Source organism: Channa argus, chromosome 21, assembly GCF_033026475.1.
Source record: "Channa argus isolate prfri chromosome 21, Channa argus male v1.0, whole genome shotgun sequence".
NCBI classification, from domain to species: domain Eukaryota; kingdom Metazoa; phylum Chordata; class Actinopteri; order Anabantiformes; family Channidae; genus Channa; species Channa argus.
This window is the reverse complement of record NC_090217.1, coordinates 10,786,221-10,805,335: the sequence shown is the minus strand read 5'-3', so window position 1 is coordinate 10,805,335 and position 19,115 is coordinate 10,786,221. Positions and strand designations below refer to the sequence as shown.

At 38.5% G+C, this 19,115-nt stretch overlaps 2 protein-coding genes across 4 annotated transcripts in view; both read left to right on the top strand.

The window, feature by feature from the left end:
• The first annotated feature begins 404 nt into the window (after window positions 1-404).
• On the top strand, window positions 405-8,133 carry sypl1 (synaptophysin-like 1). Its single transcript, XM_067490887.1, has 5 exons — window positions 405-983; window positions 4,678-4,796; window positions 4,907-5,111; window positions 5,198-5,389; window positions 5,902-8,133. The coding sequence occupies exons 1-5, from the start codon at window positions 912-914 to the stop codon at window positions 6,031-6,033; spliced, it is 720 nt and encodes a 239-aa protein (XP_067346988.1). The 5' UTR covers window positions 405-911; the 3' UTR covers window positions 6,034-8,133.
• A 3,088-nt stretch (window positions 8,134-11,221) lies between these two features.
• The window catches only part of atxn7l1 (ataxin 7-like 1), a 30,034-nt gene continuing 22,140 nt past the window's right edge, over window positions 11,222-19,115 (top strand). The window contains exons 1-3 of one of the 3 annotated variants that reach the window (XM_067490885.1): window positions 11,222-11,388; window positions 11,845-11,919; window positions 17,196-17,300. In XM_067490885.1, coding sequence (XP_067346986.1) covers window positions 11,292-11,388; window positions 11,845-11,919; window positions 17,196-17,300 — 277 coding nt within the window. In that variant the 5' untranslated portion in view covers window positions 11,222-11,291. Of the gene's footprint in view, window positions 11,389-11,844; window positions 11,920-17,195; window positions 17,301-19,115 lie in introns of those variants that run through there. The other 2 variants (XM_067490884.1, XM_067490883.1) reach the window with 2 other exon arrangements.

Sequence of the window (19,115 nt, the reverse complement as noted above, 5' to 3'; positions counted from 1 at the left end):
TGGTCTGAATCTCCTCCTTGTGGTGAGGAAACATATTTGTGTGTATAATTGTTGGGGATGGGCTTTCTCTTCTACTTGGAGGGTAATTGCACAATGCGCGGCAGTTTGACTTGGTGGCCACTTTAGGTTGTAATGAGCCTTTGCTAACGGTACTCATGGCTGCTCCGAGAGGCATATGACCAGCAACTGCTTGCTCAGCAAAGAGGAGGCAGCCTCCGTCCTTCAGGGGATGGGCCCAGTAAAATCTCAGCATGACATTTCCGAGGCATTTTTGTACTCGGGTCGTAACTTCACAGAGGAGGCCTGCGTGGCTTTTCTGTGCCACTTCACTGTTTGTACTGAAGCTACTTTTCATGGTATCATCGTTTGATTCCCGCCCAGCACAGTAACAGAAAACTAAACTTTTTTGAAGCTGTGTGGAGTTAGATCAGACAGCGTAACGCATTCAGCTTCTTTCCTGTAACTGAATGCGCATGACGCGTTCTCCATAAGTTCTCATAAAAGTGAGTCATTTGGCAAACTTTGCGTCTATTCTCCGCCTGCGTATTTTGCGCATCACCGCGCTGAGCCCAGTGAACTTGATCGTCTTTCAGGCCACGCTGCAAAAAATGTCCCCCTTACTATAGACTTTTTGCCCACTCATATTTGGTGTGACACCTCCCGAAACGCGTACATAGGATTTTTATTAAGACCAGCGACCTCATCTCCGTGGATAAAATTTGATTATGTTGCCTTTTTGCCAAGACGAGTGGTTAAAGTTACTTCAAATAACTTAGTCTGGTCGTTTTTTGCAGCGTCGGCAGTAAGACCCACGTCATTCTGTCAAACAACTCCCCCTTTCCCCTCCCTGTTGGACCAACATCCACAGTTTAGGAACAACTGGATAAAGATTTGGGATCACAAGCACAATCATGATGACCGGATTTCGACTGAACCTGTCGCCGCTGAAGGAGCCTCTGGGCTTCGTCAAACTAGTGGAGTGGGTAAGTTTGCTGCAAACACCGTGTGTGTGTGTGTAATAGCGAACAGGAAGGTTTAGTCATTTAGCATTTGGATTTTCCTTTTTTTCCAGGCGAGTTTTCACCTTTGATAAAAATCCCAACAACAATCTGTTTTAGGAGGATTGTTTGAAAGTAGTATAATATTAGAAATGTTTGAACGGCACAAATATGACGAAGACTTTAGGAACGCATCCATACATAGCATTAATTGACTTCCATGACTTTCAAATCTTTCATCAGAAGCTTGTGGCTTTTACATAATGCATTGCCTCATAGTTGCAAAAAACGAATAAAAATCTGTGCACAAGTTTAAAATGTAAACTGGCTGAACTTATCACACAAGAATAAGCAAGATAAACACATAGGTCAGTAATTTCTTAAAAATACTTTCACTTAACTTGTTTTTTTGTGTGTGTGTGTGTGCCATCCTACACACTTTAGACTAGAAACTTAAACCTTTCCCTTAAAAAGTAGAGGTTTGACAAGGAAAAGTTGGACAAAGACTTCAGATCAGTTATACTAGTCGCATTGGGTCTGCCCTTCAGATGACATAGTTATAAATTAATGCATCTCTCACCAATTATTTACCTCTGAATAACTATGCAGAACGGTGAAACATTTTTCTTTCTACTCATACACACACCCACACACCCACACTCAAAGTCACTTAAACTCTCGGTTGTGTGTATCATGACAGAAAATGCAACAGTTTCCTGAAGGAAAGTCCAGTAATCAGTTCTGCTCTACAAAAGTAGGTCAGAGGAATCCAGTCTGGGTAAAGCGGCTCAGCTACAGTTTTTCTCAGCTGTTCTATTTTCTTACAATACACACACATACACACACACACACACATATATAGAAAGAGCTATAGAGTAGCAGTAACAACCAGTCATCTGACTGATGAGGACATTTTTTTGGCCGGTATGACCCTTAACATATTTTTTCCTTTGGGGCTTAGGATGCTTGGGATGTCCTGTTTGCTCCTTATCAGCCACACAATATTATTACAACAAGAGACAGAAGCTTGAATCATTAGCATAATATACCAATAAATCTCAACTTTAATATCCCTGGTTTAAACTACATAAGCAAAAGTGTGTATTTCAAGCATATTCTGCTGTATAATCCAAGTATTGATTGTCAGATCTATACATTAAACTTAATATTGAATTAGTGTCTTTCAACTTACTCCATCCGACAGAGATTGGGTCCTTCCTTCAGGCAGCAGCTTTCTGCGACCGGTTTATCACTTACACAATCTAACATGTAAATTGAATATGAGCATTGTGAGCTTCTGTGCACAAATGTGGCTCCCCCTAAACCCTCATACGTATGTAGATATTATCTTCCATACAGCAGTAAACAGGAACAGGAAGGAGGATTTCGGAGGTGTCAAACAAGCTACAAGGCTGATCCATTCTGTCAACATGTTGAACAGTGATGATGAAGCTGTTTGTCTCATAACTGCGCCAGGTTCCTCCGTCAAAAGAGGCAGAGCCAGGTTTGTTGGCCTGCTCAACGAAACTCACTGGCAAACTGGACAAACTCCCCAGTGGTTTTTGGGATGGTGGTCAGAGTGATGTTTCTTTTTTATTTGGCTGTCTCAGGAATGTTCACAGATTATTATGGAGGGGTTTGTACATGTCTGGGATGCCTAAGATAAAGCACTGACAAGGCACTGCTGTATTCACAGTCTAAGTCACCATGTTTGGGGAATGTGCTGCTACACTGATGACTAAATGGTGATGTTGGAAACTTGACAACGCACTCAACTGTCCGACAGTTTTTTGCAGCGCAGTTATATTTAAAATACGCCCTTAAATGATAGCATCAAAATGTCAAAGTGTGTTTGGTTGTGTGCATTCTTGCTGTGGCTCAGCCACCTCGTAGTGGGAGCGTGACACAGTCTGTTGGAGCAGGAATGTGAGACAAGTAGCTAACAGTGGTGTGCACCCAGAAAAACAGGAAGTGGCAGTCGGTGACATCTGGAGAAAGATCTGGAGACAGATAGGCCTTGAGGTTTGTGTGTGCGTGTGTGTTGGAGGTGTGTGCACATGTACACAGCATGTGTGGATGCACACGTGGGTCTTGTGGTTTGAAGCTAAAGGCTAAAAGCTGATCAGCCCTTGTTTTAAGAACTTTTCAGTGGATGTGTAATCCAGCTGCACAGATGGAACAGAAGTGGTCAGTAACAAGTGTTTCTTTTTTAAATGTACAGTTTTGTGTGTCATAGTGGATGAGCGCCCTGTGGGGCAGGGCCTCATCTTATAATGTGAGCGAAAAGAAACATTGTGACACCATAGGAATACATTTTCTAAAAGATTTTTAAGTGTTCATCATCTACATGATACAGGAAAAGTGGTGCAGCTGGATGGAAAATGTATTTATAACCTGACTTTTTTTTGTTAAATTTGGACCCTGGATACCATAGGTAGTGCTTCTTTGCATGTTATCTAGGCCACAAAGACAAGAGAGGCAATTGTAACCTTGCAACTGCTATAATTAATGTTTTTTATTAACAACGGATCAATTGTGAAAGGGATAAAATGACAGAGAATCACTTCTGGACTCTTCAGTTCCCCTCAGCTCCATGGAGCATTGCTGTGTCGTTCAGCGCATCATGTTGGTTTTCCAAACTGCAGCTTGTACTGCGTTGGTTCGCTCTCTGCGCTCTGAGCATCGAGCAGCTGTTTAAGTGGAAGTGCTGCACAAATCCTCTGGGCACTAGGAACATTCCCAAATCCAAAGTGCAGACCAAGTTAGTGACTAGCTGGGGAACATGGTATATCATTCAGTGGTAGAGAGCAAAATAGATCTAACAGGAAAAATTCAACTCCAAATGAAGGCTTATGCTGCCTCATGTCCGTGTTGTGTTTACATCTTGTTGAACTGGCTGCATCTTTGCCCGAAGCATCGCTCCTGTCTAAATGTTGTTGAGTTTTAAGCACAAACCCAACCCTTGTTTTCTTTAACCATTTCTTTAATGGAAACTCACACTGCATGAAATGCTTATTGTACAACTACAAGACATGCAGCAGCTGAACTAAAGGCTTGTTTGCTTTTCTCTCTGAAGTATTTTCCTAATCCATGTGTGAATGACTATAGCACTGTGGGACGGCTGTCTGTTAAACATGACACTAGCATGTTTCGAGGAGTAGATGGGCAGTAAATTGTGATTATACTGTAACACTTGATGATGATATAAAGTGGTATCAGCGAGACTGTGAATGAGCTTCACTACATGATCATTGCTGCCGCTCAAGGGTTAAGATTATCAGCAGCCACCCTGACTGAAAGAATTTAGTATGTGATGTGTCACATGGCCTCCACGCTAAATCAGATGCTTTTCTGCTCCTACAAGAAAGAATTCAACAGCTGAATGGCAGGATTAGTGCAGCGATGTAAGCCCCACAGTCTAAGGAACTTTTATCTATCATCTCCTCACATTAAAAATGCAAAATGTATGTTTCGGGTGAGGAAATGTATTACATTGTTTGTTTTATCCTCGCACAAAAAGACACTGATAATTTATCCACTTGTTAAAACCCTTGAAAATCTATGTCATTCACTAAAACTAATTTTGCACTGTGTGTTTATTAGAAGGGGAATATTAAACATTATATGTCTAGGTTTCCTCACATCAGTGTCACACTCTCTCTGTTGTCTGTCCAATCAGCTCACGGCAATATTTGCTTTTGGAAGCTGTGGCGGTTTCTCTGGGAGCAACATTTTATCTTTCTTCTGTGGCGATGGAAGGAACGAAACACTCAGTGCCAACTATCATTACCCATTTAGGTGAGACTCTAAACACATGCTTTTGGCTTACAGTTAGGACTGAGTTGTCACTAATGGACCAGTTTGGACAATTATAAATAGTTTTAACCTTCCCTCGGTATTGTCTGCAGGTTAAGTCAAGTTCTACTCATCGAAGGAAACACCACTATCTGTAACCACTCTGTCTCAACTACACACATGGTGGGAGACTCGGCCTCCTCGGCCCAGTTCTTTGTGGGCATCGCTGTCATCTGCTTCCTGTACAGCATGTTGGCTCTCCTGGTTTATCTGGGCTACATGCATGTCTACAAGGACTCTGAATTTGGACCCATTTTTGTGAGCATTTAAGTTAAAACTTCACATTCAGATTTTTGGGTCACTGAAAATGGGAGATCTGACTTCTTTTTTTTCTTAATTCCCAGGACTTTGTGATAACAGCGATCCTGGTCTTTCTGTGGCTTGTGTGTTCGTCTGCCTGGGCCAAGGGGCTACAAAATGTGAAGGATGCCACGAACACGGAGGGCCTAAGCGCCACAGTAGCACTCTGCAAGGGCAGCAACATCACCTGTGAAGTGACAGAGTTCGCCAACATGCGAACTCTCAACATCTCAGTGGTGAGAAGAATGACAAGGTTACAAGGGCACAATATGTTTAGATCTCTCGTGGCGTATTACTCCATATATAAATAACATTTATTTTGTGGCTCCAAAGTTAGAAATTTTAAAATATCTGGAGACGTGGTGTTAGAAAGAAGTGAGCTCACCACATTTTCATAGCTGCTTCTTATCTGTCCTCCAAACTAGTTGAAAAGCTGATTTTAGCATTGCCCCATCGCTCCATTTTAAGTAATACAATACTAACAGGCAGCATAAACATTAAGGAGTCTGACTCACTAACACACTCACCCAATAGCATTTTTCTCAACATTTTTTATGTCTAAATGCAAATTTGCTGGAGTCAAGCTAATGTTAACACAGCTCAAGTGCCCAAAGCAAGTTTTGCAACTGATACAAAACCCGTCCAGTGTTAAATGTCCTAGTTGCACTATATTATGTAATTCCTCCTTTATAACTAGTGTTTTGCAGTATTGCTAAACTGCACTTCTTTTCTATCTTTATTTTCGCAGGTGTTTGGCTACCTCAACATGTTTGTGTGGGCGGGAAACGCCTGGTTTGTGTACAAGGAGACTCACTGGCACTCAAAGAAAATCACTTCCCAGTCTGGGCACGGAAGGCAACAGGTTCCTGCACCCATCTAACATACGATATATGGCAGAGCACGCACAAAAACACATTCACATGCTTTCATTCCGTTAGACACAGATACACAAACATTGAGGACGCACACACAAACTCAAATATAGATTCAATTGCAGTACACGTAGAGAGTAATACACTTACATGCATACATAAAAAACACTATGAAGATGATGAAAACTGAGAGACTGAAGGAAGAATTGTTGTCCATGCAGGTAAAACAGAGAGTTTAATTAGTGTGTTGTAACCCAATAAGACTTGATGTCCTACAATTCTTTGCACATTAATGGCATAGTGTCTTGGACATACAACCAAAAAACTATTCTGAATGAAATCTAAATAAATTCAAAATTGTCTTCAGGGGTGTAAAGCAAACCTGCAGTAGTACTGTAGTGTGGGGAAAAGAAGATATCACACCTACAGTAAGTTAAATGTCTGTAAGTGTGCTTTTATTTTTATCTCTTCAAGCTATTCCTAAAGTTACACCAGTTGAAATAATTTTAAAATATGCCTTGTTACAACTATTATTATACAGATTTTCATGCCTTAGCAAGCAGATACAAGCACAAACGCTTTGAGCATTTTGAGCTTTATTGTGGTTTGTGTTTATGAAGAGCAATTTACTTACTTCTCTGGTTCCACTTAAGCACATGGGTTGAATTTCTTAATATTATTAAGATTATATTAAGATTATGACCAATCAAATGGAGCAACATTTAGGCTTTTAAACAGTTGCTGCAATAGGAAAAACTTGATCAAAATTTTCAGTGTCACCCAGAGGTTAGTACTATTATCAATGAGGCATAATATCATAAACAGAAAAATTGAATTTATTATGATATACTCCAGACATTTGTCATTCATTTGCCTCTGTGTTCAATTTTATTTTTGCACATTTTGTTGTTTTTAAATTCATAGCTGTTGTGTATCTAGAAAGTAAGTCAAATAAATAATCATTTGTTGGCTCTCTCACCCTGAGTCATGTTGCAACCCTTAGTGGTGGCTATCTTGCATGGCAACATCTAGACAAAATCAAATAGGATTATTAATTAATTATGTCTTTTTTCATGTAGTAAATAGATAGGAACCATATTATTCTCACAGTTTTTCCACTGTAGGCTAAATCCATGCATACAATAAGACAATTCAGATAGATTTTTAAGCTTTAAGACACACAGTCTGTTTAAACAGGCTTCCAACCTATGTAACAGGAAGCTCCAGTAGCACATTTACACATTGTGTGATGTTCTTATTACAACATGCACAGTGCACTCATATGGTGCTTGATATGGTTTTATGAAGTCCTTTAAAGTACTGTGAGAATGTAAATTCATCAAGGATACTTGATTAAGAGTTGGCTACTGGGTCTTAAGTGCAGGAAAATCATCTAAAATCATTTGGTACCTCTGCACGCTTTGATTTATTTCCTTTCTACCAAGGTACCAGTTATAGGATCAGTATTCTTTGTCCTTTCTTAATCATTTTGAATGTCATGCTAAATTCCTCTTTACTCTTTAACTGAAACATTCACGCATCACTTTTGTTGCTTCACTATTCTGCCAAAGCATTATCTTCTCTTTTCACCTTTTTTAAAAGATTTTTTCATATCTCCTTGTGATGTTGAAGCAATAATCTTGTCCTTCGCATTGGATGTTTTGAGTCCTTAAAGAGACATGTAACAATGAGTTTATGATGTATTTTATAAACTGTTGTTATTTTTGGTTCTATTTTTCATTTTCAGTATACTTAAATGGTTAGTTTTAGTTATTTTTGCATTTGTTTTGTCTTTTTTTCTATTACTTTTATAGTAAACATGTAAGTTAATTTTTCAAATTCATTTTACTTTGCTGAAGGACAAAAATGAAACAGCAACTGTGTGTGGTGTACTGGTTATGCCATTGCACTGTTATAATCATCATCCACTGCACTACGGCATTTTCAATGATTCCTCTGCATTTAACCTACATTTAAACTGTCTTATTCTAAAGATGTATTCTCTGTGAATGCACAATTTCAGTGCTTTTACTTTTACAAACTTTTATACAAAATACTTTTGTTTTTTGTTTTTGTTTGTTTTTTCAATAAAATTAATGATTTTTTCATTAATCTCTAAACATTTCATTAATCTGCTAACTTGTATGTTTGAACACACATCTGTGACTGTGCTTGTGGTGGGACATTGCATATTTCTAAACCATTACAAGCCTAAAGCTGCTGCCACCATGACCTAATTCCAGAAAAGGCCATGAAAATGTACGAGTGAATGGAGGAATAGTTTCTAGATGTTGCTGTTACAACCTTAAATGGAAAACTATTCTATAAAAGGTCTGTTTTAATTACACATTGTCAACCCTGGTCATGTGGAGAAGTGTTTGTGACCAAAACCATTATTATAAGCCCTGGAAGAAACAGATAACAGTAGTTTGTGTTGTTTGTCCTGTGGCCTTGTGTTTGTCCTGTGAGCTTAATGATCACTGTGTACAAACACAACATTGTGGTTGAGTCATCCTTTGCATATATGTGTGTGTGTGTGTGTGTGTGTGTGTGTGTGTGTGTGTGGAGAGAGAGGGAGAAACTGAAGTTTGAATGGAAAAAAATGATGTTCTTGTGTCTGTAAAAAAGGAAAGACTGCTTTCAATCACACATTGCCATATGAAGTGTGTATGTAATGGTGGGTGTTTCTACTAATTTAACCATCAGCATAAACTAATCAGGTCTAGTCATTTCCTTCCCTTCATTTAAAGTTGTCATTTCCTCTGAATTTTCATCCTTCTCTACTTTATGATTAAGCCAAAAGACTTCATGTTGTGTCATGTGATCAGGACCATGTATGCACTACATTCTGTTTTTTTAACACCAGTCAGCAAGGGCTTTGCCACAACAGTTGACCCTTTTGTGTGTTTATTCCTGTACCTATGTGTGAAAGAGTTGAGATTTTAATGTACTTTCTTAGACCACAATGTGTCATGAATGCTAAAATGAGGATGTAGCACCATGCTGTTGTATCATAGAACTGCTGTATTTTATAAGTGACCAGTGTGTGGGAGGAATATCTTAACAGTGGGACTATTTGTATGCCACCTCCGTTTATCCTCTGTCCACATGAAATGCAGGTTCTGCTTTCTGCCACAAGGGGACAATGTAGTGCTGTGGGCTTTATCTGCTCTCTGAGAGGTAAAGCGTTAATGAACTTTGCTAAAATTAAACCGGATAACCAAGAGAATTTAGGTGGGTTTAATAATTTAGAGTCTCTAATCACTATTCATTTTGTTAATAAACTCATGATGGAGATAAAGCTTTAGCTGTACTAAAGTTTAAACAGTTTTGGTGATGCTGCTTTTAGGCTGATATGCACCAAGCTGCTGGAACAGAGGATCTGAGAGAAGAGGAAAATATTGAGGTATTTAAACCTGCAATAAAAACTCTTTGTTTAGCCTTATGTTGTGTCCTACAGACATTGTCATTTTGTTTTAACGTAAAAACCTTCCTCTATTACATGTTTTATAATTAGCGTATTTTACATCCATTAAGATCTTTATTTTATGTCTATTATATTGTGTGTAAAGTTTTGTGTCGTGTTTTATATATTGCCATCCATCTGTTAGAAAGATGCTGTACAAAAGCATGCAAAAAACATGTATGTATATATTGGCGCATATATATATATATATATATATATATATATATATATATATATATATATATATATATATATATATATATACACACACACACACACACACACACACACACACACACACACACACACACACACACACACACACACACACACTTCAGATGATGAGGAGGTTTTACTGTTATTTACAGTTGTGGCCTTCCCCTTCAAAAATTCATTATACTCATTACTTGGAAACTCGCAAATCCTTACTGTACTCCCTTTAATTTTAATGAATGAGAGAGGATTTAAATCTGTTGCTCATACTATTAAATATTTCCAACCTTGACCTGCAAAATAAAAAAGTGCAGCAGTGTAGAGATCAGTCTTTTTATTTTACATTCATAAAAGGCCCCAGGTGATCTCATATCTGAGAAATCGTGTCAGTGCACAGCAGTAGCTTCATTGGTATACTTTATCATTTATACTGAAGCCAGACCAGTTAAGATACCTTTTATGATTTTGTATTTTTTAAATGATAAATAATAGCTTACATTTACAGTTACAGGTCTGTATAGTCGCTGGTATGAGATTTCTGTGTTTACCTGGGTATTGTGTGCACAAACACAATCAAGGTAGGATGCATTTAATCTAAGCTTTATGTTCTGTAAATAAATTTAATATTCAGCCACATTAACTGACACGTTAAGATTACTGACTGCAAACAATTGTTGAATGAATAATCCTGATGTTTGTAATTTTTTCCCATTAAAAAAATGCAGGTACAGTATACAAGTCCCTTTGTTACTGTACTCCCAGCTCCTAAGAGAGTTTAAACATATAAAAACTATAAAACTTTATTTAAGGCTACAATTAAGATCAGTTAGTATTTAAAGAAACAAGTAGTTTGCAACTGAGAAGCTACAGCAGTTTTAGTGACAGAGGATAGGGGTAAAAAATGTTAGTATTTGTCCTAAAAAATCAATTAAATTTCTCAACTTAAAGTAAATGCTCTAAAATGTAGTACAAAAGTACATGCACTCTACAGTTACACCGTGACTTGATGAGTTGAAGCTAAAACTGGGTGTAGCTGATTTGAACAACTTTATGTTCTGTTAAGTGATTAATCCATTATAACACACCATCGCGTATTAATTGATATTTTTATAAGAACGTATACCTGAAAAAAAGTAACTAGTGGAGTAAAAAGTACTATATTTCAATCTGAATTGTATTGGAATACAAATACATGTACAAGTACCTCAAATCTGCACGTATGTACACTGCTTGAGTAACAGTACTACAAATTAGCAACACCTGAATAACAAGTATTTACCTTTAACGTCCTACAGCAACGTGTATAATGTTAACAGGCTTTGGGTTCCAACAATAAACTGAACTTTTGAACCCGTAAACAGCTCCCTGAGTTCCGGTCAGCCTCTCCATCATGCACTGGAGGACAACCGTGAACCTCCGACTCATGTCGAACCGAGACGAAGCCAGCCGACGTCGACGTCAGCATATCTCGTTCTTTCGTTTTTCGCCTGCTGCGTGCGAAGGGGGGAGAAAGAGAGAGAGAGAGAGAGAGAGAGAGAGAGAGAGGGGAAAAAACGGCTCTCAGCAAAGCAACAAGAAGGAAGAGCAATGGCGACACTGGATCGCCAAATACCAAGTCCGGATACCTTCCTTTGCGAACCTTGGTCTTCCTTCGTCAGTGCGGCTAAATTACGTTTTGTTGACAGTAAGTTCGCACGTCAGTAGCGTTGTTATTTTTGCGGACAAAGTGTCGGGAAGTGCGTGGTCCAACTGTGTGATTGAGTTGAGTAAGCTCCTCCACCATGCAGAGTCTGTCAAATCGCAGCAAAGTAACTGTCAAAAATATTACTACGAAATGCAATATTAATAGGCTGTTTCGACAGCCGTGCACAGCGGAGCGGGCACAGCTAACCGAGAGAATGCGGAGTTTGCACCGTTGAGGCGCGCAGAACCGATCCGCCCAGCTGTCCAGCTGTAACGTTAAGTTTGTTAGCTTTGACAGCTCCACTTGGTTTAGGAAGGCAGCTCAGGCGCTAGCAAGCTAATGCTAACCAGATAGCCAGCCCCACAGCAGCATGGCTCCACGCGTGGCCCCAAAGTTTGTTGTGAATGCTGCTGCGTCTTTGTAAGTGGCAGTTTTTTTTCGTGTGTGTGTGTTCAGACGCAGATTCTACCCGGGATAACAGCGATATTAAGCTTTACTGCCTAGGTGAATCTAGGAAGCTCAGCAAAGACGGTAAGGAAGTTAATGAAGCTAATTTAGATAACGCAGGTTTGTTATTGTTTTTTTTAACGGGATTCTGCAGCGTTAGCGATGCCAAGATATTTCTGTTTAACATCACCTCACAGAAATCTGAAATCAGAATCAGAAATCAGAAATCTTACCTACTTTTCAAAGTCATACATAAGTTTAAATAACCATTACCTACAGTTACTTCATCAGTATTACCCATTACTACATGTATTATTTATCTATCATCTTTCCCCCAATCAGTTAGTATTTTATCCATCAAATAGGTGTGTTTTTTTTAGATTATTAGATTCATTTTGACTGGTTGCCAGTGGAAAAAGTAAAATACAAAATATTGTTTACTATTAGATGTGACTTAGAAATTTTGAGGAGCTTACTGGATAATATTTGTTATTTTTACTTGAAAAAATAGTTTCTTTCTTATTGACTGTTTCTGGTCTTTCAAAGTATTATAAATGTAAAAAAAAACATACAAAAAGGCAAGATAGAGCAAATGTTAGTTGAGTTCTAAAATACAGATATCTGTTTTTCATTATAGAGGCAAGTAAAAATGATTTCCTAGCGGTGGATCTACATTGTCACATAGTGGAGATATTGACAACGAACAGTAACTTAAGTATATTGAAGTATATTACCAGCATCAATGAAATTGAAGCATTTCTCTGTGTTTTGCTGTATTAGTATGTATCTTCTCTAGAGTATTTCTCATAAATTCAGCGATAATGTAGAGACTGACACAACTTTAACCTGATGTATCCAGATGTTGTATAGCTAAGATATGTCTTATTAATTCAGCTGTCTGAGTTGTACTGGACTTTTGTTTCAAAAATAGTTTTTATTATGTGTAAATGTAAGTAGTTAATTTGTGTGGTACTTCTAAGCTTTGAGTGGGTACCTCCATCCTCTACCCCCACCTCTCAAGGGACAGAGCCAGAGGAGTTCCTCCATACCTCACCATTTATAAATACCCACAGGAGCACGCGCTGCACAGTAACACTCTTGAGTCATGCCTTAGACTTTGAGCGTGCTGCAGACTTCGTCATAGGAACCCGCTGACACATACAGTGAGCTGGGGAAGCTCTTCTCGCTCTCACTGGTCATACCCCCTCCCCACACACGCTCACTCCCATGCTTCGTCCTCCTTCTTCTCAGCCAAACTGGAGCGGTGTTTCCAGAATTGCTGATCTGTTAGCAACATGACACTGAGGCCTGCACAGAGTGACACACGTAGACACTCAGACACCTACAAACTTGACGAACCCACGGGGAACATTTTAAATGCGTTATTTTGTAAATCTGTGTCGATGAAAGTCGTGTGAATTGTCATGCATTCGCATATTTCATGTTGACTCACTTGACACCTCGGCTTGCACACACGTATTTGCAGATGATGGTGCCAGGTTGGCAGCAGTTGATACGTGGTGTTGGACACGATTGGTATCTACAGTATGTCTCTTTCTCACTTTCTCGCGCACATACACACAGTGGAGATGATGACAACCAATAGCAACTTGGTCTGACTGCAGTGGCAGCCACTGTCATCCTCCCACTGGAAATGGTGTGTGCTGTAATGCTGCAATTTGTACATTTACTACTCTCTTAGTAAGTATGGTATAGTAGCAATTCTTTGCCTGTTGATAAATAATGGCAAGATTTAATTTGTATTTGTATCATTAAGAGTAAATGAAAGAGATGGCACTATAAAGCCTTTTCTGTACACTCTTTTGATGATAAATACATAGAAATACAAAGCGCATACAAAGTTAGTCCACTACATTGTGTAGATTATAGCACTTGTGTGAAAATTTCCTCTGCAGAGAGTTGGAAAAACCTCTTGTCATTTAGTAGACTACTCAAAATTAGTCATTTAGTAAACGGGGTTTTATTGTTTGCATGTAAATGAATTGAGCAGCAATTAGTCATATTAGCCTGTCAACCCCGGGACACTGTCAAAGAAAGTGATAAATGTGTTCTGCTTTTTCTAGATTCAAGATACATGATACTTGGTGATGCGTAAGTTTAAAATGGATAAAGGAACCAAACGAGCTAAAACAATTAGTTGAGTTAGTGTTGTTTTTTTTTTTACATTTTACAAACTAGAAATAATCTGCAAAAAATCCAGTGTACATTTTAATCTAATGTTTTTAATTCTTGAAATGAAATAAAGAAGCCGTATGGCAAAGTACAGAAAATCCAGTACTTAAGTGCTTAGTGTATACATAGCAAACATGAAGAACAGACTAGATGCCCATGTATCTTAGATGCTAGACTGTAATTGTAGAGTCACCATCATCATATTTTATAGTTTGCTTTACAAATGCCTTTCCAAATAGTTTCCCTGGCATAAATTTTCAACTTGGCTCTTATGTTTTCCTGATGTTCAGATGATTCTGACCTTGAAAATATTTTTTAAAGAATTGGGTATGTTGTAAGTAATTTAAATGTTGCACATTCATAAATGAGCCTCGTTTTTTCCTTTGGTTTACATGTTGCAGCTTGATTGCTTTTGTGAGCAGGTTTACTTAGAGAAAAACAGGCCTGTCACCTATTTCCGTTTACAGACATCTTGGTGCAGTACCAACAATTAACTGGTGAGCTTGTTTAAAATGCAACAGAAATTGAGGCTGATGATGTGATCTGAGCCCTCCTTGGGGAGGGTTAGCTGCAGCACAATGATCATTGAAAAGTGACACTTAATAACCAAATTTCCCCTAAATTCATTGATGGTAGGTAATTTACAACATTTAAAAGTGTTGTAGTGTGTTTCTTCTATTTTCATTTTGGCAATAGTGGTAGTCAAATAACCTTCGTTTACTCTTTATCTCAAATTAATAGTTACTTCTTCCCTATTTGTTTACCTGCAAGTTCTTTTTAAGTAACTTTCCAAACTCTTTTACACCAGTGAGTTGATTTACTCAAAATGTAATCAGTGATTGTTGATAGATTGTTTTAGTAGCTCCTGACAAGCTTATTCACCAGTGACTGGTTGTTTTTATAGTTCATTTTCTGGCTTGTGATTTGGCAGACTGCAGCACTTGGCCTGACACTCGCACATACGCACACAGCTCAGGCCGCAGAAGTAGGCTACACACTTCGTTTGCATTTGACTTGGCAGATGCAGAGGAAATTGCATTCTTGCTTTTTTTTCAGTACAGCCACTAAAGTCCTTTTGTGTTACTGTAAACCTTAGAACTTGCCACAAGCCAGAGAACAAATTTTTCCCATCATAAATTTTAATTTGCTTAGCAAAGCCCTGGTGATAGTTTATTAAGAAGAAATCTGCTAATTTCCTCAAGCAATGACAGGAAAGAGACAAACTTTTGTGATGCTGATCAATGTTTTGAGCTTTTCGTGAGACAGAGCTAACGTGGCAACAGTGTTTCTAGGCTCTATGTTACTAATCTTTGCCATTTAGTCGGTTACTGTTTTGATTATTTAAAAGGAGGTTTTCACACTCTGCCACGCCCTTTCCATTTCTACTCGGATTATCGTAGCCCCTTTGCACCTCCTTATGTTTGGTCAGAAAACAAGCACTGCAGTTAAAAAAAAAAGAAAGATGTTTTTTTGTCAGCAAAGACACATTTGGATTGTGGATTTAATCTAGGAGCATGTCTAAAAATTATGGCTTTGGAAAGTGAGTGATAAATAACTCGCTCACTCTGTCAATAGGAAAGATCCTATTGACAGAGTGAGCTTGGACAAAATATTTCGACTACTTTAGATAGATAGGACTTGTTCCCTTGCAGTGTTTGTCAGATTTCATTTGTCATGTAATGTATTGTAATATCATAATGTTAATAATATTATCATATGGTAATATTATTGTAATCTTTATAATTTATAATCTTTAATATATTAGTGCTGTAGCTTTAAATCAGTTGTGTTACTCTGTGTTTACTTACTCATAACCTTCAGTCATAGTTATCATAACTCTGAAATCTTACTTCTAAGATTACTTAGTTTTTTTATTACTAAGACTAATCGTGAGAGCCGCAGCGTGTGTGTGTGTCCATTTGCATGAGTAATGAAATCATATTTTGGGCTTATACATACACATACTGTACATAGGTTCAGTCTTTCACAAACTCTAATTCAAAAACTTGTGTCATGTTCGCCCTCGTGTGTGTAATATTGTAGCCAAGCAAATTCTTGTCCTGATCTACACATGCACCAACACACTGATGGAGGCTAACCTTTGCTTTCCAGGCTCACCATCAATGCAAGGGCATGATGACACACACCCCTACCCTGTAAGACACCCACACGATCTTCATTTTTATTTGTTTTCCGCAAACACACATTTAAACACATGCCACCTCCCCTCAGAGAGTCTGGCTTAAGCCCTGTGCTAATAAGTGCCGTGAGTACATTCAGCAGGGCAGATTTGGGTACAGGATTCGTTTGTTTTGACTCGTTTGTTTTGCGTTTTAATATCTCTTCAGTTTTTTTGGAGTAGGTGGGGGATTTCTGGTAACTCCAGAAATAATGTCCACAGTGTATATCGTACAAGCTAGTGTGGGTTTGAATGTTTGACAATGATAATTTACATCCTCTCAGAGCTGATGTGGCTAATGTGATATTAAAAAAATACATCACAATAATACAAAGTTAACCAATTAATCAAATGAATCATTCAGTTGGCCAATTAAAAAAAATAATCTGGAACAGCAGATAAAGCGACAGATTTACAAATAAGGTATTTGAACAACGTCTGCCTTTCAGATTCAAGTGATGGTATACAAGATGTTTGATGATCTCACAATAGGCCTTATAAGTTTTAATAGCCACCTTTCAGTTTTTTTTCTGACACTTTGAACCCATTAACTTTTAGACTCAGAACCAGAAAATGAGTTAATTAGTTGATTTGCTGATAATGAAAATAGTTGCAACCTTAAACTTTTTTTAATAGAGAGATGTTTATAATTGAACAATTTTAATAGGCTCTGATTGAGAATGAGAGACTGACGAGTGCTGACCCCAAATAATTCCAGTTGTGTATACTGCATTTAATGAACCGACCCATTCCATATTTGAAATGTAAATCATACATTTAACCTTTTAATTGTTATGGAAAGTTGTTTTACTTTGCATGTTATTCATATTATTATGTTAAGATGGTTCAACCGAGTTAGCCATCTGCTAGTAATGCGTGTCTATTAAAAGTTTGCCATATTCCAAAAAGATCCTAAATTGTTTTGGTCTTGTGTCTTTTTAATAAGAATCATATTTCTTCAACGTGATTTGTTTCTTGAATGTTTCAGAGATGCTTCTCTACAGCCAGTTTCCACCACTGGAGGATTTTTATTTGGTTGTCTGCCATGTCTGCAACAAGGTGGTCACTCCTCAGGGCATCCTCACACACTATGGTAAGGACCACACACAGTTAGGCCTTGGGACACAGTCACACAGATAAACCCTAGGGCATAACGCTATACTTCACTAAGGGAAACATTTAGTCATAACACAGAGGCACAGAGAAAACATGCTCATGCACATACAACAATTTAGATCAATACAATAATTCTTATTTATCACTGCATCCTCCACACAGCACCACATGGTAATGCCTCCATATACTCAGCAGGGTGTTAGTGAGTGAAAAGTACTTAATAATTTACAGTGTAATTGACCAGAGGATTGCGCACAAGCTTGCTTATTCCACAAGATGGACAATAGTGAAAATTTCTGCCCTTAATATATGCTGCATTGCTTGGAATAAAGGCTGATTTTTTTTCTAGTGTGCTTCTTGTCCATGTGCAAGCAAATGGAAGAATTGACAGGCTTATTAAAATCATATTAATACACATCCATATGTTAAATCTCAAACTACAAAGGCACTGCTTTCCTTATTTTAATGTTAGTTTTTATTTGACAAAGGAAAAAAAACAGAAAGCTGCAGAAAAGTTGTGAACATTATTTTCAGGAGCCAGTGCTAACTGACACATAACGTACACAGCCGCTGCTAAGCTGTACATACTTCTTTTACATGTGGGCTTACCATCATTTCATACAATGTAATAATTGTTGCTATGGAGACTGTAATCTTCAGCTTAATAAGCCATTACCAGTTGTCATTCCTTAAAATGCAACATGAATAGAAATTAGCAAAATAGTACTTGTTGTTGAAATGGCAGCAGTGTAAAACCCTGCTCTCATTGGTCCTTCACCCTGCCCATACACCTCTTGTTTGTTTTTGATTGTGGCTCCACTGAGCTAACTTGCATCTGCCCCTGAGCTGCTGCTTCCTTCTGTTGGCGGCACGTGCACCAGCCTGAGCCGTCTGCTCGAGCATGGGGGGGAGACACATGGTCACGGTTAATGAACACACACATACACGCACACACTTGTCTCTGAGAGGATAGAGGCTAGAGAACTTGTGTACACACACATTCTCACTTTCTGTTTCTCACCAGAAAGAGGTCGGTGATATTGTGAGACAAACACACACATACACACTCCTGGCAGCCCCTGTTGTTTTGTCCCTGCTCTGCACCCCCCCCCCCCCCCCCCCCCACTCCCTGCAGGCCCCTCCCTCTCTTGTTGGCAGCATTTCTGCTAACTGACACGCACACAGTTGGGTAACAACAGGTCTGAAACATGCGCATAAACACACAAACACAAAAGTGGGAGCCTCCTGAGAGCTTCTCATAAAGCAGACGTTGTAGTGGTCCAGTAGGCCTAATCACATGCTGACTAGCTGTGAAGATGTGAGTTTGAATCATGTTCATATTTGTGTTTCAAATCATCTTAATTGTACTGTAATTGTACTAAGTGACTTTATACTTAAATTCAAGCACTGTTTGTCCAGCTACTCTATCATGTCACGAAAAACGCTCCTGACCTCTGCTGACTGCATTGCCTCCAGGATCTGTCCCAGTTGAGATGTGATGTATATTTTTCCTCCCTTTGTTGCACATTCAAATCATGCCAGTTTAGAATCCACTAGTATAGTGCCATTGTTCCTGCTGGGTATTCTACTTTCTGTGCTGTGACCCTGAATAGGAACTTTATTCATTGCCTTGTCCTTGTATTTGTAATTGTGAACGAATCCATCATGGGATCTGCTTTCATGCTTGACCTGTGCAACAACTCAGCACTGGGGCATTTACATATACAGAAATGCATGTACACACACATACACAGATGAGGAAGGGGTTGGATGCCTTAGGGGTCAGTGGTTC

Excerpts from the sequence above, each read along its gene's own strand:
- sypl1 (XM_067490887.1), top strand. The coding sequence starts at position 912 with ATGATGACCGGATTTCGACTGAACCTGTCGCCGCTGAAGGAGCCTCTG. Across the intron at positions 4,797-4,906 it reads AACTATCATTACCCATTTAG|GTTAAGTCAAGTTCTACTCA; the intron begins GTGAGACTCTAA and ends TATTGTCTGCAG. Across the intron at positions 5,390-5,901 it reads GAACTCTCAACATCTCAGTG|GTGTTTGGCTACCTCAACAT; the intron begins GTGAGAAGAATG and ends TTATTTTCGCAG.